Source organism: Triticum urartu, chromosome 5 (assembly GCF_003073215.2).
Source record: "Triticum urartu cultivar G1812 chromosome 5, Tu2.1, whole genome shotgun sequence".
NCBI lineage: Eukaryota > Viridiplantae > Streptophyta > Magnoliopsida > Poales > Poaceae > Triticum > Triticum urartu.
The window spans coordinates 31,862,145-31,888,878 of record NC_053026.1 but is presented as its reverse complement, the minus strand read 5'-3'; the positions used below and the strand labels follow the sequence as shown (position 1 = coordinate 31,888,878).

At 45.3% G+C, this 26,734-nt stretch overlaps 1 protein-coding gene, 1 non-coding gene and 1 pseudogene across 3 annotated transcripts; 2 read left to right on the top strand and 1 right to left on the bottom strand.

Moving 5' to 3' along the window:
• The first annotated feature begins 7,482 nt into the window (after positions 1–7,482).
• Positions 7,483–7,639, top strand: LOC125511942. Its single transcript, XR_007285207.1, has one exon. It is a non-coding gene; the product is annotated as a U12 minor spliceosomal RNA (small nuclear RNA).
• Positions 7,640–11,025: 3,386 nt separating this feature from the next.
• Positions 11,026–14,379, top strand: LOC125555520 (annotated as a pseudogene).
• Positions 14,380–15,444: 1,065 nt separating this feature from the next.
• On the bottom strand, positions 15,445–19,594 carry LOC125507704. Of its 2 annotated transcripts, none has more exons than XM_048672192.1 (3): positions 17,993–19,594; positions 16,423–16,687; positions 15,445–15,970 (listed from the first exon to the last, which is right to left on the bottom strand). In XM_048672192.1, the coding sequence occupies exons 1-3, from the start codon at positions 19,493–19,495 to the stop codon at positions 15,669–15,671; spliced, it is 2,070 nt and encodes a 689-aa protein (XP_048528149.1). In that variant the 5' UTR covers positions 19,496–19,594; the 3' UTR covers positions 15,445–15,668. The 2 variants fall into 2 exon arrangements, with proteins under 2 accessions (XP_048528149.1, XP_048528148.1); XM_048672191.1 differs by having other exon boundaries at positions 15,445–15,973; positions 17,993–19,592.
• Between the last annotated feature and the right edge of the window lie 7,140 nt (positions 19,595–26,734).

Here is a 26,734-nt window from a genome sequence, read left to right as displayed (position 1 = left end):
ATCCATGATTACGACCTGCCGTTCAGGTTAAATTTAACTAGTGCCGAATTAATTATCTTGATTTGATCGAGTTGCTAGTTGACAGCGATCGGGCCGACAAGTCAACTAACGTAGGCATCACCGAAAGTCAGAACAGAGCAATCACAACATCACATCGATCTTGCTCTGACTTGTGCAGTACTGTTTGTTGTTCCCATTTCTGCAGTCTCCAGCTTATATAGACACCTGATTCACGTGGGTTTGCTTCCGATCCTACTTTTTTTAGCTCGAGTTTTCAGATTGTTGCAGACGTAAGACCGTGCTTGTGCCATGTTTGAAATGGAGGTTGATCTGAAGGACTTATCTGCTCATGGGCAATTTGTTCAGGAGGTGAAGGACTTACTAAAATCCTTTCAGTATTATAGGATAGTCTTGGTGCAATGGTCGGTTAATAAAGTCGCACACTCTTAGCTTAGCTAGAGAGGGTTGCAGTAATAAATTATGTAGAGCTTGGTTTCAGGTAGCTCCGACATGTGTTAGCTCGGAGGTTACCACGGAGGGTGCCCGATTCTTGAAAAAAACTGCAACAAGTTACACTCAAGAAAAGGAAAAGAAAAGAAATGGAGGTTGATTGTCACAATTCGGCTTTTGCAAAAATACTCAGCTTTTGCTTACTTTACTGTCTTTCCTTTTGCGATAACGTACTTTACTGCTTCGTAAACTAAACTCTTTATGTTGTGTGTCTATTTCAACGATGACAATAAACTGTAACATAAGTTCAGCACATATAATTTGACGACCACAACCTAGGTTTGGGACATATATCTCCAAATTAAAATTCGTCTAGCCCTGGCTCGTCATGGGATCCCTGGCCCTTGAAACAATGAAACACCAAGAGTCATGTCTACAGAAATATTTTTAGAATAATTATTTTGGTTAAGGTTTTTTAAAGCTTTGCTCTAGGCATACTAGGGTATTTGTTTCTTAAAATTAAATTATTTCAATCAATTGTCTTGTCCTTAGCCAAGTGTTGTATCGGGTCCTGGGTAAAAATTTGCTGAGCAAGATTTCTTACTACTATCCTCTTCATGTTCCTAGGTACACCAAAATCTTGTTGGATGCTTTGACATATGCTACTTCTCGCCTCGGTTGCATCTTATCTTCTCAACTAGTCTGCCGTTCACAAATATAAAATGTTTTGTATATTTACACATAAACTGAAATGAGTGGACAAACACACTAAAACGTGTCTTATATACATCCGATTCACAAAAAAAAATAGAACATCTTATATTTGTGAACGGAGGAAGTACTTACTAACCAAGACCATCTCTTTGCAGAAGCACGGGAACATATCCGTTGCACAATTGCATGTGGTGCAATTGGTGCACCTGCCTTCTGTATTCTAGTATTAAGATTGCATTTTCTGTTCCTTGCCTTTTTAAGTTATGCCAGTTGCGCATTTTAAAAAGTTTAGTCACAAAAATATATGTGAAATCTAGTGATAGGATGAGAATTCACGTTCTTTAGTGGTGGATGTGAATTCTTTTCTTAGTGGAACAACAAGTTCTTTATTGATCACAAACGTTTACCGGAATACAAAGATGAACTAGGGGAGTAGAAAACCAAACATGATGGACAACCTCAAGGGACGTAGACATTTTCCGCAATACGGTGCATTTCCCCATTTGCTTCTCAATGCTCGTGTCCGAAGATGGACACCAAGAAATCCTTTGTGTCATTTTCTATGTCCTTTAGAATCATGCAACAGGGACCATAATTGTTGCCTTGATTGATTTCAGAGACTACCCGAAGACAGTCGGACGCCACCTGAACATGGTTGGTCATAAGATCTTTTGCAAGCATGAGAGACTCCCTACAAGCAAGCGCTTCCAACATAGCCCGATCAGTCACTCCTTCCTATACAAGTGCAGACGCACCCAAGAATACACCTTGCTCACTTCGGCAGATTGCACCCACAACCCCTTTCATCTCTAGTATGGCCACGACCCCATCACAACTGATCTTCGTCAGACCCTCCAAGGGTTGGATCCAGGAAGCTGGTCCTATCAGTTAAAAAAATGTTGACAAATAAAAAACATGAAATTTTAAAAAAATGTGTGGAATATTTAGAGAATGTTTGCATATTTGAAGTTCATTGAAGATTTTTTTTAAATGTAGCTCACTTAAGAAAAAGATAAATGTTTTACAAAAGGAATTTTAAAATTGTTCCCAAGTTCAAAAAAATGCATGATTTTAATAAAATGTGAATAAGAAAAATCGGAGAAATCTAAGAGGAAAACCGGAGCCAAATGAAGAATAAAAAAAATGGGAAAAGGAGATCTCTACTGGACCAGTCCATGGAGGAGCGCTGTATACATTTCGCCATCATTTTGGTGCACACAACTCTCAACCGACTTTCATGCCCTTGGCCTTTTCGGTTTTCCTTTTTTTATCCGTTTCCTTCAAAAAGACCAACAACTTGAATTTTTGACATATTAGGAACATAGTATTGAAATATTTTAAAATGTCTAGGAACTAAAAAATGTCACAATTTCCAAAGGAGGTCGGCAAATTGTAAAAGCATTCACCAATTTCAGAATCCTTAAGAATAAGATACTGTATTTTATCCTTACCATCTGGATCTTTATGCTTGAATAAAAAAATGTTCACAGATTTAGAAAGTATATGTGTTTTCTATAAAAAAATAAATCATGGTTTTTGGAAAATCATCGTGGATTTTAATAATGTCCGTAAAATTTTAGAAGGTAAAAGAAAGAAAAATGAAAAGATAAATAAAAGTGATGAAAACGGTAGAAACAGGCCGAAGTAAACAGGAAGAAAAAATTGCTGGTGGGAACAGACGTAAATCACCCAAAGCAGGCCCACGAAGGGCAGTGACCTCGAACTGCAGCGCATCTTGGTTCTTCCTAACGTCCACATGCACTTACCCTTGTAACTCTCACCCATACTTTTGGCTTCCACCGATTACCCCTTGTAGTAGCTCTTACATTTACATATTCATTATCCTAGGCAGCACCTCGTCCTCGTTTGCTCGTCAACAAACAGTTCGGAAGCTCTTGCTCGATTTGATTTAGAGTAGTAGAGCTACATTTTCTTCCATTTGTCTTACTAACGAGTTGAACTTTTGTTTTGTCCATCACCGGCCAGACATGCCTGACAGCAATGGCCTGACAATCCTGGACGACCTGCCATACGTGGTCATCTTTGGAGAGATACTGGTGCGGTTGCCGTCGAAGGATGTCTTCCGCTGCCGCGCCGTCCACAAGTCATGGCGCTGTGGCACCTCCAGCCCCAACTTCCTGACCGGCCACCACCACCGGCAGCCCAAGCTCCCGATCATCTACTTCTGGACCGGCGACTGTGACTCGGCCTCTCACCTCCGTCGCATGTCGTCTGCCCCAATGCGGGTATCGATATCGCCAACCGGAAGCTCGTGGATGTCCTCCCGCCTGAGGAAGCTGAGCGCCTGGTCGTGCTTCACTGCGCAGCTGACGGACTCCTCATCGTCTCCAGCACAGCCCACCAAGGATCCTTCTGTGTCTACAACCCTGCCACCCACTCAGACACAACAGCTGGCACACTATTCTACTGAAATCAGAATCGCCGGCTTCTACCGGCACCAGCTAGCGGAGAGTACCGGGTACTATACTGGAACCATTTAGATGTTTACTGCATCCTCGCCTTGGGATCTGATGAACCCCCAAGGCGCATCGGGTACCCGTTAGTGTTCTCGTTTTCATTCCGGGAAGCGTTTCCGAAGGACCTGCTGGCCATCTCCCTTGCGCCGGTTCTCCACCGCGAAAACCTTCACTAGTACGACAGCGGCATAGTGGTGTTCTGCACAGCAACAGAAACGATTCGACGGATGCGCGGCCCTGCCCTAGAGAGTCATACTCCTATGGCGTGCTTGCTGGAGATGGAGGGCTTGCTCGCCATGTGCAGCAATGCAGAGGGCCTCGTCATAAACATCTAGGTGATGCAAGGATATGAGGCAGAGATCTGGGAGTCTAAGGCTGGTCACAATGGGCAAGAACATAGTCTAGTAACTTACACACTTCCCTAGACTATGTTACTACCTTCACAGTGGGTAGGAACATCTATATAGTGTCATGCAACAATGTATTTATTAGGTTATAGACTCATTGTTTCTTGAAGTGTGTGATGTTCCGGTAACTTAGCTAGTTACCACAAGCATCTCTCTCTTCATTAAATATGTGACACATAAGCAAAGTTGTATTGGAGTGTGTGATGTTACTCCTAAGTTCCTCCTCATTGTGACCAGCCTAAGTACCTGATCAACTTGATGATAGCGGTGCCGAGGTGGCCACTCCGTTCGATGCGTAGATTATTTAAGGTGGCTGTGGTGAATGAGCGTGAGCTACTGATCCAGTTTCCTGATGATGTGGACCTCAAGCTTTTCGACATTGATGGTATGCTCATCGGAAATACACAAAGTGAAGCGGCGGAAGACTTTATGCTTACTCCTTATTTTCTTCAAGAGAACATTACTCCGCTTCCCTTCTTTGAGACGCAAGACCATGGTGACAATGAGGAGTCCCCGTTAAGTATTTATGCCATATGCTGTAGAGCTATTCTGCTTTTAGTCTCAGGATGTGGCTTGAATGTCTTACTTGTTGTGTGTTATTTGTTGATATTTGGCCAAATATGGTTTTCCTTGGATGATATGTGATCATGGGAGTTTCAGAGGAATCAAATTGCTTATTTGTTGTTGGTTGATTAAAGACTGTAATATTCTAGTCAGTACCTACTCAAAGCAATTTAAACATCTGAGAAGAAGGCATATGTGATGGACTGCTAGCTGGTACATTCAGTAATTACCAGCTGGACTGTTAACTGGTACACTTGGTTATGCTGCAAGTGCAATAGGTTGCGTCCACACATGGCAATCCTTTGGGTAGAGGACCAGAATTGACCACACTTTGCACTCTGCGGTTTTTGATATCGACAGCTCGAACCCATGAGTTTGGAGTCCTGTCATTGATGCTCCATGGATGTAGCGCCCCTGCCGCCGCGGCCCGTCGTCAACGCTCGCTGCACAAATTGCGCGGTCGACAACCACAAGTAAAAAACAACATTGAATGGATGTAGCAAAATACATCGTCTATAGTAGCAAAAAACATCGACAGTTGCAGCAAAACAAAAAATGTCGCCGTCATCGCGGGGCACAGCTCTGCTCCCATGGATTAGGCGAGAAAAGTCACCGGTAGTAGCAAAACAACGATACGGTTGCAGCAAAAAGTTTTGCCTCGTTGCCGGTCGTAGCTTTTCCCCTCGCCGGTTGAAACTTTCCACACATATGATTGAAACATTCTCTATCACGGTTGCAACTTTTCTGATTGCACAGTGTCTGGTTGTAGTTTTCTCTCTTAATGGTTGGAGCTTTTCTCAATTACGATCGAAGCTTTTCTATCAATGGTTGCAGTTATTTCTCTTTTTAAGCAATGCTTGGTTAAGACTTTCTCTAAGGGAGGGGACAACAAAGAGATAAGGTGGGGCCAGCAAGTGCTCCTGCCATACGATTTCCTACGATCAACGTCCCGCAGTCCCGCGTACAAACATTTTCCTTATTCTAAGCAGTCCCGGAAAGGAAAGTGTTCATAGTCTAGACAGTGCCTTGGACGTATTAAAAGCTGAAACATTATTGCGACAGGATGGTATGCCTTCGACAGGTTAAGGTGGAATATATTTTGACAAATTGGTGTTTTACTCTTCTGAACGAGCAAGCAAGACTTCTGCTATTACAAAATTACTATACAAAGAAAAGGAAAATAAGGTTCTAAGTTTCCAGCAGTTCATCCATGGATATGTGCCTATTTGTATTTTATACCACATCCAGTGTTGAATAGGCGCAAATAACATAGTGACAAACATAAAAGGCAATCAGATATAACTCAACTGTGTAGTCATTCACGAGCATAGTACAGCTGAAAAAGCAATCAAGTTAACATGGGTTATTTGGTGTGTGTTTTCCTGGTATTTAGTGCGATAATAATGAACACTTGGAAAATAAAATAAACAAATTCAGTCGTGTCGAGAAAACAATTCCAGATAGTGATCCAACCATAGCTTGCTTGATCTTATCATTCATTGGCTATAGAACAACAACAAACATGGATTATCAAGGAAACAACAATATTTCTATTATAATGGTCCCACCTGGAAATTTAGGATTGCAAGTTTATGAATGGAAATAATAAGTACATACTTTCCAAAATTGGGGACACCAGCTCCACAAGCACAAACAGCTGTTAATTACAGAAGGAAGCCTTAGATGAGTTAAACCTACACTGAGGACTAAATGAAGCAAAGTAGGATCTGGTTTAGACGAAACAGAAGAAACGGTGCAGCTATTATACTTTGAGACCTTAAAATCGGGTGAGTCAAATGAAATGATAAAACTATCAAGAATCCAGTTAATAACAAACAAGACACAGTCCCATGAGTCTGAATCCAGTTAATGTGATATTGATTGGGGACTAGCTACTATGAAGGTTCAGTCATTGTGTGTCCTATTAACTTAAGCAGCTCATGACCTAGTAGGTTAGTAGTGGAAGGTTCTGTCTGTTTGTGACCTTTAACAGTGACATACTATAGAATTTCAGCAAGTGACCTATCAGGCTACCGTTACAATTGCTGATTAGGTAAAAATAAACACCCCTCTCAAAGTTTGAACAAGTTTCAGAGCTTAACACCTGACTGTTCAGTTGAGTATAATACAGATATCAATTGAGGTTCACATCACACAATGAAGAATGGACAAACATGACACTAACAGTACACTAACCTGATTAATACAGTTGCTGTCGTGTGAATTTATTCAGATGCAATCCTTCCTGGTCACATGCTTCCACGTGATCAAGCCACATCTGCATACTGGTGTAAATATGACCCTGTGAGTACCAGCTTCAACATTAAATCTCAAATTGTGTAAGAAAGCATGGTTAAATCACAGAAAATCGCATGAATGTTTCAACAAGACATAGTGCTGCCAGTCTGAGGTGCTTCGATTCACTATATTGGAAGCTTGTTGATCTCCCTCTATGCCTGAATTGCAAATCAGGAGGGATGGAGGGGTCGGCAGAGGCCAGATGCGGTGAGGTTGGTGGAGCAGGGTGTGCGTCGGGCCGACGTTCCATGTAATCTCGGCTGCGGCGGCGCACATGAACGGTGTGTGTGCCGAAGAAGTGCGCAACCCTCGGGCCGGCGGCTGTCGTCCGGGCCAGGCGGAGGAGGAGGGCGACGCTGCAGCCGACGAAGCAGGGAGGAGGTGGCGGCGGAGTTGACTGAGAGGGGATTTTTGAGGTGGGCCGTGGGAGCCCAGGAAGGAAATCCATGGCGGCCTAGTACAGTACGAAAGAAGAAGGAAGGGGGTGATGGATTAGTCCCACCTCGCGGAGCGGAGCGGGCGGGCGAAGGCGCGGGGCGTACAAATAGGGGGGGAGGGGCTAGCGGTGAAGGTTGCCTTAAACTAATGAGTAAGGAAAACAAAGCGGTGCGGTGAGAGCCGCTCGCGGTGCGGGTTCAAAACCCGCACGGCAATTTTTGCAGGGGGAAGAGGCTGGCGCCGGCACGGACACTGCTTACTTTGCAGGACTTGCCTGTGCGGGCCTCCCCACCCACCAAATCATATAAATCTAAACGTTTTTTTATTATTATTATTATTTCTGTTTGTTTGTTTGGGCCGCGTAGCATTACGTTGGGACAGACTAAGTTGGGTCACTAATGTGTACGCTGTTGTATCCATATCCTCTTCTTCTTCTTTTTTTTTGAGAGAGCACCTTATCCTCTTCTGGAGCGTCGCGAGCCATCCAAATCCATCCCTATCTTCGCGTTCCCTTCTCGCGTCTCTCTCCCTCTCGTTCACCTATGGCCATGGAAGCGCCACCCACCTGCTCCCAGCACACCGCCGCCTCGCCGTCACAACTGCTGCAAGGGCAGCCACCGGCCGCTGCAAAGGCAACGCGTGCACTGGTTCAGAAAGCGACCGCTGACGCAGCTAGCTGGGCCGCCGGCGCCAATGCTGCAGATGGGTGTGCCCGTGCCCCCCTCGCCGGAGTCGCGCGGCGGTACTACAACGGGGAGCCAACGGTGTTCCGTGTTTGCTTCAGGCGAGCGGCGCGTGCTCCAACCAGGGGGCTCGCCGGTTGCAATGGAGCAACGATGGAGGCCCTCGAAGCTGCGACGGAGCATCGCCGGTGTCTGGCGGTGCTACAATTGAGCATCGTCGGAGCCCGTTGCTGCTGCAACTCCGGCGATGTTGCCTTCAAGCTGTTGGAAGGCCGTCGGTGTTGCAATGGAGCAACGACGGGTTGCTGGAAGCATAACCGACGCTGCAATGGAGCTCCGCCGGGCGCCGCCGATGTTTCGTTGGAACTTCGTCGGCGCTGCAATGGAGCTTCGCCGGGTGCCGTCGATGCTGCGTTGGAGCTTTGCCGGCGCTGCAATGGACTTCGCCGGACGCGGTTGGTACTGCGTTGAGCTGCATTGAAGCTTTGCCGGGTGTCATCAGCGCTGCATTGGAACTGTAGCATGCTCGCTGCTGCCCTGCCTTGGTGCAATCTGACGGCCACCATCGGGCTGATCGGACGGTTAGTTAGGCGGATGATTTTTCTGGGAAATCATCCGGACGATTTGTAGCAGCCGCCATCACATAAACTTTTTAAAAATGTTGAAAGGTTGTAAAAATATACTTATGTAATGAAAAAAACATACGTTGCATTTATAAAATGTTTCATAACATATTTAAAAATGTTTATACAATGTCATATAGTTTTGAAAATGTTTTCTAACATCCAAACATATTTAATATGTATTTGAATAAAGCCTTAAAAACTTGTATTTGGAAAACTATTAGTCATATATGTAAAATGTCAAACTGGTATAAAATTGTTTTTAGATGTATACCTACAACGGATAGTGTGTATTAAATTAATGGACATCAAAACTTACATTTAAAAAAATGTTAACTATGTATTTGTAAAATGTTAGACGTGTATTTGAAAAAAAATGCTAAACATGTAATATTGTTTCCAAGGAATATTAATCATGCTAAAAATGTTTCTGATGTATACAAATATATTAATCATGTGTTTTGAAAAATGCCAATCATGTAATATTACATGTTAAGCTACATCTCAAGGGAAGTCTAACTATCTCTAAGAAAAACCTTTTAAAATAAATCCATGCATATTGTTTTGGGTAGACATGAAGAGTTGACCAGATAAAATGTTGTTTGTTATTTAATATCAACATCTGCTCATTAAACTTTTCACCTTATTTGATCTGGTGGTTAAACCACACGCACGGGGCAGCGACCATGAGGTCGAACCGTGCCGTATGTTTCTTCGTTAAACTTTTCGCCTTATTTGATCTGGTGGCTATCATTACACTGCACCTTAAAGCAGGTCGTGGGTTTTAACTTTGCCATCATTTTATTTGAGCGGCTTGTTACACAATAAATAAATAAAATGCAAGGTGTTTGTGAAAAAAAAATACAGTACGCAGCAGCCCCTTATTAACATTTTTTTATCTAGGGGCTTCTACGCAAATAAAAAAATGCAAGGGTCTTTTCTGCAAGAAAATCCAATGTGCTCTCAGCAACCAACCGCTAGCAGCTAGTCACTTCCCGCCACATTTGACCGGATACCGTAGGATGTGACCGTATTTGCACGCACGTGCAGGTTTGATAATCAGAAACACGTATTTTGCAAGTTTATATATCAAACTGACCGTCGCGTGCAAATTTTATGACTCCCGTTGTATTTACCTCTACTGTTCATTGGTTTCCTCTGTATTTTGACCAAAAATTTACTAACTGGTTTATTGATTCCCTTTGTATTTTGACCAAAGATTTTACTACCAAAATATTAACGCATGTCATCAAAAATTATATTGTTGGAATCATTCCATTAAAAAAATGTATATCTCATTGTCTATATAAAAGAACTTTATTGTAAAAAAGAACTTAACCATTGATTGCACATTACCAGCCGTATCACTATGTCTGTTCATGCTCTTACTGCAAATTAAACTGCAGCAGCAGACACCCACGGTGAAGAAAAGAAATGGTGGTTGGATCAAACCACCAAGAGGTCAGGTGAAGTTGAATGTCAATGCTGCTTTTGATGTAGACCTTCTTGCGGGCGCTTCCGCTGCTGTAATTCGTTACGCCGATGGGATTTTCATTGCAGCCTGAAATTGAAAGATTGATCTCCGCATGGACGTCTTATCTGCGGAAGGTACAGCTCTGAAACTCGGTCTACAGTTGGCACAGTCCATCGGCTGAAACAGGATTGTATTGCAACCAATTCAAACAACTCAGATTTCATGAGCATCATGCAAGAAGGTGGAAGATCAGCGGGCATTCCTGCAGCCATCTTTGACGACTGCTATAATTTAGTTTGTGTAGCTGTTTTCCAGCATTGTTTTAGATAATGCAATGTTGTTGCTCATATGCTTCGGAGTGGCTTGATGAACCAACCCGTGAGATTATCCCACTAGTGATTGATGATGTAACTCGTGTCAAAGTTTTAAAAGCTTGGGTGGTTAATATAAAAATAAATCAGTCAATGGTGAACTCTTTATCTCATACTCCCTCCGTTCCATAATGTAATGCGTTTTTTGGCACTAGTCTAGTGTCAAAAAACATCTTAGATTATGGGACAGAGGGAGTATAAAAGAAAATGATATTTACATTCCTACCTCTAATTGGCGCCCACTTATCTGTTTTTTATCTAAGTTTGCAAGCGCCCTCAATTTCAAAACTTGAATTAAATGTGCTCACACCTATTAATACGGATGCTTTTGTAACACTTTCTGTTTACATGGTACTTATGAATTATAATTTTTTAATATCAATTACAAGGATAAATTATTACCCTTTATAGATTAAGGGACAACAAGAATTTCATTTTAGGCCGGCCGCTCGCTAGACTTGTCAAAAAATAAAGTGAGCTAGTGGGCCGGCCCAAAGAAGGAACAGGTAGGTTTCCATCCCGCGATAGAATTCCGTCCCAAATCCCCCAAACCTCCATCGCTGGGTCTCCGGCGAGCTCTCCGGTGAGGCGAATGCCAAACCTCCATCGCTGGGTCTTCTAAAAGGATTTCCTCTATCAAAATAAAGAAGAAAAACAAACCGCTCCCCCATCCAAATCGATCGATCCATCTCAACCTAGGTTTCCGGCGAGGCGATGGCCAGCCTCTGTGCCAAGGCCAGCGCCGGCCATCTCCGCGTCTACGGCCCGGCGTTGTTTCACGAAGGCGCCCTGTCCATGGAGGAGAGGGAGCAGGACACATCACTCCTCCTCCTCAAGATCGGGCACCACCGCGACGAAGCCGTCAAGCTGCTCGCCTCACACCCCGATCTGCTACGCTTCCTCGAGGCGGCGACCTGCGTCGGCCTGCTCGATCCGGTCTCCAACATAGTCGTCAGCGCCCTGCTTGCCGCCGCCGCAGATCCCGTCGGCGTCGACGGGCCCAAGCTCATGGACATGGAGCGGCGCTCCCTCGATGGCCTCGTCGCCTTCCTCACCTGCTTCTTCCCTTACCTCACCGACTGGGAGGCCGTCAGGTACCTTCTCCTCGCCGAAGCCGACCCCCTCGTCGCCGCGCGCATCGTCGTCGAGGACCGCCGCACCAAGTGCTTCCGCCCAGGCTCCGCGGCCACCAACGGCGCCCTCAGGCTCGCTCTCAAGTGCGCAACGATGGCCGCCAAGCATCCGTGTCCCTCCGAGCTCGCGGGCGTTTGGCTGTCCTTGTGCTCCTCCCTCGACACCCTCAAGAAGGCCGTCTCTTTGCTCTCGGCGGTGAGCACGCCGCCAAGGTGACCCACCAGTATTCCTGGTCACTAAGGCGAGTGCTCCTATATACGATCCATGGTTTCTACCTGCAGGCGCTCGCCAGGATGCCGGGCGGCGAGCTGCGGTCTCGTTACCACCGGAGCATGCTCAAGGCTGGCCATTGCTACGGCCCTTTCGATCCTGTCACCAACATCATCGTCAACACCATCTGGTACGAAGTCACATTCCCACCACTGAGTCAACTGGACGAGCTCGACATCCTCGGCACCTTGAACCTGATGCGGATTGAAGCACGATCCTTGTATGGACTTGTCTCTTTCCTCTGCACCCATGACATAGATCTCAATGCCAATCAGGCCATAAGGTTCCTGCTCGACACGGATCTCAACTTGGCCGCGACAAAGCTGTGCAGCGGTGTTCAGGAAGAACAAGAAGCCTTCAGGGATGCTGCAATTGCGGCATGGCACCCCAGACCCGATGCCCAAGCAGGATTCCTCTGTTCATGCTGGAAGCCTCAAGTCCTGTCGCTGCTGACAGATAATGGGGGCCAACAACAGCTCTCCTCTCAGTGTGTCCAGCAGCTTGCCATGCTCTTGTCATCTGCTTTCAATTCCACTGGCATGTCAGCCCAGCAGAAGCAGCCAGTTGCCGTTTACGAACGGGCGTTCAATCTCAGCATGTCAGAGGGACGCAAACAGCGAAGGGATCATAAAAGAATCTCCAGAAAGGTCAAGGCTGCACTAAGCAGATATGAGATGCAGAATTCGGTGAGTTAGTTTATCCCTCAGAAGATACCTCTATATATATTTGTTTGTTTGTGTCCAAAATTACATCAAGAAAAAGCCACTCGACCAAAACAGCTGATGGACCTCCTTTGATTAGTTAATTTATCCTACAGCCCACAGAAACCTCTACATCTTTTAATAGCAATTCCATCAGTTTAAAGGCCTACTTGATCAAAACATGTGTTGGAACTTGCTGCTACCAACCTCCATGGACGCTTATTAGCTTGACTGAATGTGCTGCTTCTTGTGATAAGCTCGAAATGTTCATTTATGTATTCCTTTTGATTATCCCGCTGAACTGTGGCCACACACGGCACCGTGTAAACAGAGTTTGGCTAAGGCCAAGAAGTTTATTTATTTATTTCAGTGCATGATTTGGAAGTTCCCCTTAATTATATTCGAATGCCACACCTGCTGATTTTCTCGTTTTCTGCCGTCTTGCAGGGGCACGCCTGTTATCAGCTTCATGTCATCTGCGGTGTGAACATATCCGTATCTGGCCGTGACTGGAAGCGAAAAACTCGTTTTGATGATGACTACTACCATCACATACATGCCAACTTTCTGGTGATGCGGGATGTTGGCTCTGTAGGTTCAGTTCCAGTACTCTTCTTTGCTGAACTTAGCAATGACGATGATGGCGACAAGGATAGCCAGCTTTTATGTTGCCCCGTGGATTTTCCAACACCAGGGGCTGGTATGCTCCCGCTCTTATGTTTAAGATAAGATTTTCTTTGTCATCAGATAGATAGATATGGATCTTCATTAACTGTTCTGATGCTCATATCACACACACAATCAACTCACCAGAATCTTACTTCTGAAGTCAAGATAGGAAGTATTCCCTATGTAACTTAATGTAAGACGTTTTTTAAAAACATCTTATATTAAGTTAGAGAGGGAGTATATGCTTATATATTGTGTAGATTAAATACTGATGTTGTCTGTTTTGTTAAAAAAAATTAAGTGCGTGTAAATCTCTGCTACGATTACTAATTGTGGTCTGCATACGTGTGTCAGAGCCAGTGCGCTGCCTTTTCTGCGAGCTAGAAGGGATCAGGATTGTGCACCCGGCTAGTGGGGAGGGATTCCATGGGCACGAGGTGGAGTTTGGGAAGATGGTCCGCGGAGAAGATCTATATGACAACGGCTACTACCGGGAGGTGTACAACAACGACCGCATTCTAAGTAATAGCGATTATATTACGAACTGGATCCACGATGGACTCGAGGAGGACTACATGTACCTAGGTAGCAATGACTTCACCATCAAGGAAGACGACGGTCATGAGTCGGATGATTATGGAGACGAGTAGTGGTGCTGGTGATCAAGGAGTCTTGTGTATTGCTGATGCCTGTGGCCGTAGTTTTTCTGCTCCTTTAAACGTTGTGGTCCTTTTGTCTCTAGTTCTCTCTAGTGCATTGAACTCTACTGTTGTGGTTGCAGGTGATACCAGGTTTTCACGTAGCGAGTGCTTAGATAGTTTGATGGCGATCACTCACAGCGGGTTCCCCTCAGCTCTCTGCCTCTCTTTTCCATTCCCAGTTTGCTGATCTTGTAAGAACTAAATATCTCGGTTGAGCGATTAATGGAAAGGGGTTAGCCCAGTTGGAAAAGAGGAAAACTGTTTGTTTCTTTGGAATCTGTTGGCATCGGTATGTAGTCCATATTGAAATCTCTAGAAAGACTTGTATTTAGAATCGGAGGGAGTATTAAGTTACAGAGGGATTATGTAGGTTAAATACTGATGTTGTTTGTTTTGTTAAAAAAAGGTGTGTGTGTGTGTGTGTGTGTAAATCTCTGCAATGTTTAATAGAGGAAAGAGAATTAGTACAAGTGAGGATACAACACATGACACGAACGCAGAAGGGCGTGAACATGGTGCCCGGCGCAGAAAGACATGCGATGCTTGACCGAAATAAGGTAATAATAACACAGCTAAACCCCCCATGCGAGGCGGGAGATTGCTCACGAGAAATGTGGAAACTAATTGGAGCACCCCTTTGCCGAATAAGGTGAGAATTTTTGCTTGAAGAGTAGCCTGGGACAGCGCTTGTCCTGATTGTTGTGGCTACAAGACTGAAACTAGATTTCGTGCTACAGTAGACTGTACTAAAGCCAAAGCTTTAAGAAACGAAATGAGAAAATCCCAGAGCTTGTTTCCGCAGGGCTGCTTTCTAGTATTCTGGACCGGATTGGCTCTTGCTGCTTCTTTCAAGAATTTTTGAGGGTTCTCATGATTTCCTGGACAGTATTCTGGATTTTTTTTGTGTGAAACATTGACAAATGTTTTTGTAGCTTGCAAAATTTGATCATGAAATGACATTCGTGGGAAATGTGGGGAAAAAATTGATGCTCCAAAATGCGTTTGAAAATAACATTTTGGAGCATTGATTTTTTTTTTCACGATTTCCACGGATGACATATGGTGATGAAATTTTGCAAGCTAACAAATATTTTGTCAATGTTTCACGCCAAAAAAAATCAATCTTCTTTGAATTTTGTCAGCTACTCCCTCCGTCTAAGATTAGCAAGGAGTGTTTGAGGCAAGAGGAAAAATAAAGAAATTGTAAAAAGAGGCTGAAGTAGATGTTAGATTTTCTATGAAATGTAGTACAAAAGATTTCATAGGAAAAATTCCTATAAAATCCAATGCTATGAATCAAAGCACCAACGTAAGAAAAAATTCTAAGGATTTCAATCTTCCAAAAATTCTATAGAATTCCTTTAAACCAAAGGAGCCCTAGATGTCCAGACAAGACGTTCCAGACATGATAGATGCAAATCATGCACATTCTATCCTGCACTAATACCTACAGTAGCACACACAACAATGTTACTTTTTTTTGATATGCACTGTAAATAGAAAGGCAGTTTTTGGTTCCAAAAACTACTTGTTAGGTCGGACAGACTTGCTAATCCTATATAAATTATAAACGAATAAATGAACTATAGCTGCTGCTACTTAACCGAGGATCATAAGTGCAGGCAAGCGAATACTACACCCAACACAGCAAAATGAATTACTCTATTCACCATCACTTGATTCTTCGTCACATATTACTCCAGGTCGTCAACCTCCTCCTCGCTTTCATCTTCCTCGATGTTGAAGTCATTGCTACCGAGGTACATGCAATCCTCGTCGAGTCCGTCGTGCACCCACTTGGCAACATATTCACTGTGCTTTAAGATTTGATGGTTGGTGTAGGGCTCGATGTCGCCCTCGGGATAGTAGTCATTATTGTACAGGTTTTCTCCGCGGACCATCTTCTCGAACTCCGCCTCGTGCCCATGGAATCTCTCCAGGGCCGGGTGCACAATCCTGATTCCTTGATGCTCGCAGAAAAGGCAGCGGACTAGTCCTGCTGTAAAAAGATGCACAAGATGAAGCACACAGTAATGAGATTAAATTATGATGAATCTGCATGCACTTAATTTTTCCAAGAATTTTTAGCAGGAATTTTGCTCTAGCTTGGAAAGTTATGCTGATGAATTGACTCTGCTTATACGTGTGCAAAAGCCTACTTTTCAGTTGCTCAGGCTAAACAGGCAGTATACTTGTGGTCCTTTAGAATGTTTGTAACAATATGATCATACAAATTAGGAAATCTACTTAACTAATTCAACGATTACAGCCAGATTCGATTGTGGTATGTAAACTATCAACTTCCTAGTGAATGTAACCATCTACATATCATCTACAATAGACATGGATGGCAGCGCATGACATGAGCAAGAACTATTTATGAAGAACCATATCCATATGATGAAAAAAAGGAACCTTAAACAGAGGAGAAGGAACATGTGTATATACCAGCGCCTGGTGGTGGCAAATCCATGGGGCAACACAGAAGCTGGCTATCCTGGTCGTCGTCGTGGTTGCTAAGCTCGGCAAAGAAGAGTACAGGAGCTGAAACTATGCCGGCCACATTTCGAGTCGCCAGAAAGTTGGCATGGGTGTGATGGTAGTAGTCATCATTAGGATCAAGTCCTGGCTTCAAGCCCGAGCCTTCGCAGTTGTCAGGACCTGACACACATTCATTCACACCACACACCACATGAAGCCGATAAGAGTGTCCCTGTAAGATTGCAAGAGGCAAGTGAATCAGCAAGTGAGTGTAAAGTAGAACTAAGGGAAGATCAATATCCCCTCTTTTCAGACCACTACGGTCTCATGGCACATCCTAATCAAACTTGATCTCATAGCACTACTTGTTTGAACATTATTCTAGAGCTCCAGATGATAATGCTTGTCCTTCGGGTAGGAATTAACTCAATCATCAGGATCTTACCCAATAAAGTGGAGGATCGGTGCGAAACTAAAAAGTGGGTCTTTATAGCTATTAAAAAGCAATTACGGGGAAGACCTGTTTTTATCCCTAGCTGTCTTTATTGTTCAATCAGAAGTAGGGCACCAACAATTTTTATTTCGAAATACTTATCTTTGTCGATGCAACAGTAACTGAAAAACTTACCAAATTGTATTGCAAAAGAGCCCAGTTGTTCCAAAATATTTGAAATATCAATGGGTCATACGCAGTTTCATTTGGAATAAAAATCTCCGAGTATCTTTTACTATACGTACAACTCTTTATCAGAATTATTTTTACCCATAATGAGAGCGGTCACAGTAGAAGAAGAATGGAAGCTCTTCATCAGAATTATTTTTACCCATAATGAGAGCGGTCACAGTAGAAGAAGAAAGGAAGCTCTTTATCAGAATTATGTTTACCCATAATGAGTGCAGTCACAGTAGAAGAAGAATGGAAGCTCTTTATCAGAATTCTTTTTACCCATAATGAGTGCAGTCACAGTAGAAGAAGAACACAAGCTCTTACTATCAGCCGATGAGCAATGGGGCAGTGTGGTGCATGAGTAGTAACTAGTAAATGAAAAACCAAAAGATTGCTGTGCATGACTAGTAGTGTGGTGCACGACTGAGAGGGATGCGTATGCAGCAGTGCAGATTCCCAGGAAGAAGTAAATGATATATTCTTTATTGCCTTGACAATTCCCAGCTAATGTAATGATTAACACTATGAAGTAGAGTATAAGACTAACAGCCTCTAAAAAATGAAAGTAAAACTAATAGTAGTATATGGTACTTCAGGAAAAAACTGGGGCCCCAAAATTTTGGGGACCTGCCAGACAGGGGCCCGTCAATTATGCAGTGAAGCAAACTTCTTGGGCTTGTCCAAAATTTGTTTACATGTGGCAACGATTCAGTAGGATTATAAACGAAAAAGATATATGAACTTTCACAAGATGAACTGCAGGGCTTTCAGTCAGTCTGATAATGAATCAAGGGAAGTCGTGTAGGTTTTTGGTTGATATAATTTGGTTAAAAATAAATATAGAGGTATCCGAGGGATAAACTAACTCACTGAATTCTGCTTCTCATATCTCATTAGTGCAGCCTTGACCTTTGCGGAGATCCTTCTATGAGCCCTTCGCTGTTTACGTCCCTCAGACATGGTAAAATGGAACTGCCGTTCAGAAATGGGAGCTGGCCTCTGCTGATGGGTTGGGACACCAACAATGGAATGGTATTCAGAGCACAATAGCGTGTGTATCTGGTGGACACATTGAGAGGAGAGCTGATACTGGCCTCCATCTTGTAGCAGTGACAGGACACGAGGCGCTACCAACATCGCCTTTAATGAACTGAGGAATCCTGCTTGGGCGTCGGGTCTGGGGTGCCATGCCGCAATGGCAGCAGCCCGGTAGGCTTCTTGTTCTTCCTTGACACTGCTGCAGTGCTTTGTTGCGGACAAATTGAGTGCCGTGTCGAGCAGGAACCTTATGGCCTGATCGGCGTTGAGATCTTGGTAACAGGTGCAGAGGAAGGAGACAAGTCCGTAGAAGGATCGTGCTTCAATCCGCATTAGGCACAATGTGCCGACAATGTCGAGCTCGTCTTGCTGACTCAGTGGTGGGAAGTTGGCTTGGTACCAGATGGTGTTGACGATGATGTTCAAGACGGGGTCAAACGGGCCGTAGCAATGTCCGGCATCGAGCAGGCTGCGGTGGTAACCAACCGGCAATCTGGCGAGAGCCTGCAGGTAGAATCCATGGATCGTATCGAGGAGCACTCGCGTCAGTGACCACGAATGCCGGTAGGTCAGCTTGGCGGCGTGCTTGCGGCAACGGGCAGCGAGTTTCCATGGCCTGACGAGGCTGCCATCAGGAGGAGGATGTGGGGAATGTGCCGTCTCCTTGACCAATGTGTGGAAGCTTTGGAGGATGTCGCGGGGGAAATCGGGCTGCACATCCGAGAGCAGGGGGACAACAGTGTGGAGGGAGGAGCTCAGCGACAGCCACACGTCGGCGAGCTGCGAGGGATACGGGTGCTTGGCGGCCACCATGGCGCAGTTGAGGGCCAGCTTGAGGGCGCCGCAGGCGGCGGCGGAGCCTTCGCGGAAGCACCTGACGCCGCGGTACTCGATGACGATGCGCGCGGCAACGATGGGGTCGGCTTCGGCGAGGAGAAGGTACCGGACGGCCTCCCAATCGGCGAGGTAAGGGAAGAAGCAGGTGAGGAAGGCGACGAGGCCGTCCAGGGAGCGCCGCTCCATGTCCCTGAGCTTGGGCCCGTCCACCGCCGTCGGGCCTCCCGTGTCGACTGGAGCTTCTGCGGCGGCGAGGAGGGTGCTGGCGATTATGTTGGAGACCGGGTCGAGCAGTCCGACACAGACGCCCAAGCAGACGTCGGAGCGCCAACGGACGGTGAGCCGCCTGAGGGCTTCCTCGTAGTGGTGCCGGATCTTGAGGAGGAGGAGTGACGCTTCTTGCTCTCTCTCCTTCATCAGCGGGGCGCCGTAGTCATGCAGCGCCGGACCGTAGACGCGGAGACGGCCGGTGCTGGCCTTGGCGTTGAGGCTGGCCATCGCCTCGCCGGCGGCGACCTAGGTGGAGATCGATTTGGGGAAATCACTTTGGAAGGAAGGGTGGTTTGCTTGCTCAGTGTAGTGCCGTCCGGGCCCTGGGCCTAATTCATCAAAGCCCATCTCCCCTGCTTGAAGAGGAAAGCATACCCCACAAATCTCTCCTGATTTTTGTCAAAAAAGAAAAAAAATCCCTCGTGATGGACTCAAAAAAAAATTCCCTCCTGATGGATCAAATCCCCGTATAAACTCGAAAACCAGTTAAATCACCCTCTTTTCAAAAAAAAACTTAAATCACCCTCTGAACGATTCGAGTAGTGCTACCCGCCCCATGTCGTTGCTGATTGACGGTGATCGAGTCGAGCTTGTCGAAGAAGAGGACACACAACACCGGTTGGTGCGCCTTGTAGAATAGGTCACAGACGTTCGACTCGCTCACCGAACCACATGGTCAACAACTCTAGGCCCTTGACGTTGACGATGATGAAGATGGCCTTGCACTCCCTCGCAAGGCCAAAATCACTATTTTGACCCTTTTTAGCAAGTTAAGCATGATTTGACCCTTGTCCTAATCTATTTTGAGATCTGACCATTTTCCTACCGTCGGACCCGCTAGCAGTAGGGTATAACTACCTCTCACTAGGGGCTCTGGCGGTAGGGCACTTATCCACGTCAGCACCCATCGATGGGTCGTCAACTCTACGTCAACCCTACCGCCCGAGCCCCCGACGATAAGCTGTTATACCCTACCGCCAACAAGTCCGACGGTAGGGTTCGAATAGGTAAAAGTCGCGCACGCGGGGAGGGGAGGGGGGCTAGTGGGACCCACCCTACCAAGCCAACCCCCTTTCTTCCTCCTACCGCCCGAGAGAACAGAGGAGTGATGGTCTGTCCTCCTCTTCACCCTCCCTCGATCTCCTCTGTTTCTTCACCATTCTTGCGGATCAAGATGCCTCCACGACGAGAGAAGTAAGCTCTTTCGATCCCTCGAATTAGTTTTAGTCAAAAAAATTGGTTTTCATGCATTTTTAGGCACACGATGAACCCTAGTTCATCTAGTAGTTTGAACATGCCTACAATAGCATCACAAGTTGCAGCACACAACAGAGTTGATGGTTGATGCTTGTAACACCCCGGTGTAATGATGCTACAGTAACCCCTGGGGTTAAGTTAATTATTTTGCTAAACAAGTGCTTGATCATCTTTGTCTCCTCTCTCTTTCAAATTCCAGTTGAATTCAAATTCAAATTTTTGTGAAATTCAAAATGCCCAAACATGAAAACTAAAATGTTCATCATGTGGAAAGTATTCTTCTGGTAATATTGGTGGTGAACCAATATTTTTGCAAAATGTGTAGGTGGCCTAAAATAGCAAAAACAGAAAAGCTAAAAAAATAAAAGAAAAGAAAAAGGGAAAGCAAATAAAAAAAGGAAAGGGCCAGAGCCCCTGGCCTCAGTGGGCCTCGGCCCACTCGAGCCGGCCTAGTGGCCCACTCCCCCCGGTCAACTTTCTCTTCCCCCTGTTCCCTGACCTGAGCCGGGCGCCCGTCCCCGCCAGACCACCTCGCCGGCTCCGTCGCTACAGCGCGCGCCGCGGAGGGGATAAGGCCGCCACGAGCGCGCCTCCCCACCCCCACTTGCATCTCTCCTCCCTCAGATCCAGCTCTCTCCTCTCCCTCTCCTTCGTTCTGGAGAGGAGACCGATGCGGTCGCTGCCGTTCTCCGTCGTCCTCACGGCCACCAAGACCCGTTCGCCTCACCGACCTGTCCAACCGCTCCGCCTCCCTCGGCTACGCCTCCCCGACGAGCCGCAAGACGCCGGGCGCCTCCGAACGCTCCCCCGGCCTCGTCTTCCACTTCGGATCATAGGAGCTTGCCGGCGTCGATCCACTGCACTGCAGCTCCTAAACCTCCAAGGGCCACCGTGTGTGCCGCCCGGTGAGCCCCGCTTCTTCTCCCCTCGCTCCCCTAGCCTCTTGCGCTACCGTAGCCACCGTGCCACCATGGCCGAGCTCGGCTCCGCCGAGCAGCTGGCCGCCGTTGTTGCCATGCTCGCCTGAGCACGGGAACGTGCTCAGTGCAGCCCGCCGAGGCCGCCCGTGCCGCCTGCCCACCTTGTCGACCCCCGTAGAGCGATCTCGACGAGGTCCCAAACCCCACCGCCGCCTCCACTCATCGCCGACGTAGTTCCGGCCAGTCGCGAGCCCAACCAACCACACCACGCGACGTGGCGTTGAGCCCTCGTTCGAACGCAAGCAAAACCGCATGAAACGGTGCCCCATAGCGATTTTCCGAATGTCTCCGGCGAGCTCGCCACCGCGGGAGGCCACCGGAGCAACTCCGACGCTGGCCATTGATACGTCTCCAACGTATCTATAATTTTTGATTGCTCCATGCTATATTATCTACTGTTTTGGACTATATTGTACTTTATTTTCCACTTTTATATTATTTTTGGGACTAACCTATTAACCGGAGGCCCAGCCCAGAATTGCTATTTTTTGCCTCTTTCAGTGTTTCGGATAAACAGAATATCAAACGGAGTCCAAATGGAATAAAATCTTTGGGAACGCGATTTTCTCATCGAACGTGATCCAGGAGACTTGGACCCTGCTCCAAGGAACAAAAGAGGCGGTCACGAGGGTGGGGGGCGCACCCCCCCTAGGGCGCGCCCCCCTGCCTCATGGGTCCCTCGTTGCTCCTTCGGCGTACTTCTTCCTCCTATATATACACACGTACCCCCAAACGATCAGAACATGAGCCAAAAACCTAATTCCACCGCCGCAACTTTCTGTATCCACGAGATCCCATCTTGGGGCCTGTTCCGGAGCTCCGCCGGAAGAGGGCCGTCATCACGGAGGGCTTCTACATCATCATAGCCTCTCCGATGAAATGTGAGTAGTTTACCTCAGACCTTCGGGTCCATAGTTAGTAGCTAGATGGCTTCTTCTCTCTCTTTGAATCTCAATACAAAGTTCTCCCCCTCTCTTGTGGAGATCTATTCGATGTAATCTTCTTTTTGCGATGTGTTTGTTGAGACCGATGAATTGTGGGTTTATGATCAAGGCTATCTATGAATAATATTTGAATCTTCTCTGAATTCTTTTATGTATGATTGGTTATATTTACAAGTCTCTTCGAATTATCCGTTTGGTTTGGCCAACTAGATTGGTAGTTCTTGCCATGGGAGAAGTGCTTAGCTTTGGGTTCGATCTTGCGGTGTCCTTACCCAGTGACAGAAGGGGCAGCAAGGCACATATTGTATCGTTGCCATCGAGGATAACAAGATGGGGTTTATTTCATATTGCATGAATTTATCTCTCTACATCATGTCATCTTGCTTAAGGCATTACTCTGTTTTTAACTTAATACTCTAGATGCATGCTGGATAGCGGTCGATGAGTGGAGTAATAGTAGTAGATGCAGAATCGTTTCGATCTACTTTTCACGGACGTGATGCCTATATACATGATCATGCCTAGATATTCTCATAACTATGCTCAATTCTGTCAATTGCTCAACAGTAATTTGTTCACCCACCATAGAATACTTATGCTCTTGAGAGAAGCCACTAGTGAAACCTATGGCCCCCGGGTCTATTCTCATCATATCAATCTCCATCACTTTAATCTTGCTTTGCTTTTTTACTTTGCTTTTACCTTTTACTTTGCATCTTTATACAAAAAATACCAAAAATATTATATCTATCAGATCTCACTCTCGTAAGTGACCGTGAAGGGATTGGCAACCCCTAATCGCGTTGGTTGCGAGTAGCTATCGCTTTGTGCAGGTACGAGGGACTTGAGCGTGGCCTCCTACTGGATTGATACCTTGGTTCTCAAAAACTGAGGGAAATACTTACGCTACTCTGTTGCATCATCCCTTCCTCTTCGGGGAAAACCAACGCAAGCTCAAGACGTAGCAAGAAGGATTTCTGGCGCCGTTGCCGGGGAGTCTACGCAAAAAGTCAACATACCAAGTACCCATCACAATCCCTATCTCTCGTATTACTTATTTGCCATTTGCCTCTCGTTTTCCTCTCCCCCAATTCACCCTTGCTGTTTTATTTGCCCTCTCTCTCTATCCTCCCTCTCTATTTGCCTTTTTCCCTCGCCATGTCAGAACCAAGAAGCGTTGGGGGTTCTCCCCCAAGTTCTAGTGCTTTAGACAATCCTGCTATCTTATCTAAACTCATGAATCGGAATACTATAGAACAACTTGCCGGAGTTATCAAAGAAAACCTTAGTAATTTTGATGAAGATGGTTCTGGAATTTTTCATTATTTACTTGATGAATCTTTGAAAGATGCTTGGGATAGGCTGTTAAAGATCTAGGCTAGCTATGTACCTCAATATCAAATTGAGGTTTACTTAAAAAGCTTTTATGTTGGGCTACCCGCTTCGTTTAAACAAGTTTTAGATTCTATTTTTGAGGGGGGTTTTCTTGAAGGGGACCCCATAGATACCTATGAGAGAATGAAAACTATATTTGGGCATCCCATTAACGAGAAAACTGAAATCACATCTCTCTCGCTTTCTTACCAAAACGAATCTATTAAAGAGATAAAAGCTAGACTAGATACTAATTTCCGCAACATTCTTAATCTTTCTTCTACCATTAATGGACATGTACTCTGTCAAAATAGAAAGATTAATTCCATAGATAACAAGTTTGCTCTCTTTCTCTCTAAAACCAAAGATGGCAATACCTAGATCTATCCTCGCTTTTATGCCTAGCTAGGGGCGTTAAACGATAGCGCTTGTTGGGAGGCAACCCAATTTTATTTTTATTCCTTGCTTTTTGCTCCTGCTTAGTAATAAATAAATTATTTAGCCTATGTTTTGGTTGTGTTTTTTGTGTTTAATTAGTGTTTGTGCCAAGTAGAACCGTTGGGAAGACTTGGGGAAAGTCTTGTTGAACTTGCTGTAAAAAACAGAAACTTTAGCGCTCACGAGAACTGATTTCATTTTTATTTGAAGAGTGCTATTTAGTTAATTCTTTTGGCAGATGATTAATAGATAAATTACTCACGTCCAGAAATTTATTTTAGAATTTTTGGGGTTCCAGAGCTCGCGCTAGCTACAGATTACTACAGACTGTTCTGTTTTTGACAGATTCTGTTTTTCGTGTGTTGTTTGCTTATTTTGATGAATCTATGGCTAGTAAAATAGTTTATAATCCATAGAGAAGTTGGAATACAGTAGTTTTAACACCAATATAAATAAAGAATGAGTTCATTACAGTACCTTGAAGTGGTCTTTTGTTTTCTTTCGCTAACGGAGCTCACGAGTTTTCTATTTTGAGTTTTGTGTTGTGAAGTTTTCAAGTTTTGGGTGAATTCTTTTGATGGATCATGGAACAAGGAGTGGCAAGAGCCTAAGCTTGGGGATGCCCATGGCACCCCCAAGATAATCCAAGGACACCAAAAAGTCAAAGCTTGGGGATGCCCCGGAAGGCATCCCCTCTTTCGTCCACTTCCATCGGTAATTTACTTGGAGCTATATTTTTATTCACCAACATGATATGTGTTTTGCTTGGAGCGTCTTGTATTATTTGTGTCTTTGTGTCTTAGTATGCCACAATCATCCTTGCTGTACACACCTTTTGAGAGAGCCATACATGAATTAAAATTTGATAGAATGCTCTATGTGAAGGAAATATGCCCTAGAGGCAATAATAAAGTTATTATTTATTTCCTTATTTCATGATAAATGTTTATTATTCATGCTAGAATTGTATTAACCGGAAACATAATACATGTGTGAATACATAGACAAACAGAGTGTCACTAGTATGCCTCTACTTGACTAGCTCATTAATCAAAGATGGTTATGTTTCCTAACCATGAACAAAGAGTTGTTATTTGATTAACGAGGTCACATCATTAGTTGAATGATCTGATTGACATGACCCATTCCATTAGCTTAGCACCCGATCGTTTAGTATGTTGCTATTGCTTTCTGCATAACTTATACATGTTCCTATGACTATGAGATTATGCAACTCCCGTTTGCCGGAGGAACACTTTGTGTGCTACCAAACGTCACAACGTAACTGGGTGATTATAAAGGAGCTCTACAGGTGTCTCCAAAGGTAGATGTTGGGTTGGCGTATTTCGAGATTAGGATTTGTCACTCCGATTGTCAGAGAGGTATCTCTGGGCCCTCTCGGTAATACACATCACTTAAGCCTTGCAAGCAATGCAACTAATGAGTTAGTTGCGGGATGATGTATTACGGAACGAGTAAAGAGACTTGCCGGTAACGAGATTGAACTAGGTATTGGATACTGACGATCGAATCTCGGGCAAGTAACATACCGATGACAAAGGGAACAACGTATGTTGTTATGCGGTCTGACCGATAAAGATCTTCGTAGAATATGTAGGAGCCAATATGGGCATCCAGGTCCCGCTATTGGTTATTGACCGGAGACGTGTCTCGGTCATGTCTACATTATTCTCGAACCCGTAGGGTCCACACGCTTAAGGTTACGATGAAAGTTATATTATGAGTTTATGCATTTTGATGTACCGAAGGTTGTTCAGAGTCTCGGATGTGATCACGGACATGACGAGGAGTCTCGAAATGGTCGAGACATAAAGATTGATATATTGGAAGCCTATGTTTGGATATCGGAAGTGTTCCGGGTGAAATCGGGATTTTACCCGAGTACCGGGAAGGTTACCGGAACCCCCCGGGAGCTAAATGGGCCATGATGGGCCTTAGTGGAAAAGAGAAGAGGCAGCCCTACATGGGCTGCGCGCCTCCCCCTTTCCCTAGTCCTATTAGGACTAGGAGAGGTGGCCGGCACCCTCCCTCTCTTTTCCCCCTCCGCGAATCCTATTCCAACTAGGATTGGGGGGGGGAATCCTACTCCCAGAGGGAGTAGGACTCTCCTGGCGTGCCACACCTTGGCCGGCCAGCCTCCCCCCTCTAGTCCTTTATATACAGAGGCAGGGCACCCCAAAGGACACACAAGTTGATCCACGTGATCTATTCCTTAGCCGTGTGCGGTGCCCCCAGCCACCATATTCCTCGATAATACTGTAGCGGAGTTTAGGCGAAGCCCTGCTGCTGTAGTGCATCAAGATCGTCACCACGCCGTCGTGCTGACGGAACTCTTCCCCGACACTTTGCTAGATCGGAGTCCGGGGATCGTCATCGAGCTGAACGTGTGCTCGAACTCGGAGGTGCCGTAGTTTCGGTGCTTGATCGGTTGGATCGTGAAGATGTACGACTAC

Coding starts and splice junctions, on each gene's coding strand:
- LOC125507704 (XM_048672191.1), bottom strand. CDS start 19,495: ATGGCCAGCCTCAACGCCAAGGCCAGCACCGGCCGTCTCCGCGTCTAC. Junction 16,688..17,992: donor GATATGAGAAGCAGAATTCA/GTGAGTTAGTTT, acceptor GCAATCTTACAG/GGACACTCTTATCGGCTTCA. Junction 15,974..16,422: donor TTTGCCACCACCAGGCGCTG/GTATATACACAT, acceptor ATCTTTTTACAG/CAGGACTAGTCCGCTGCCTT.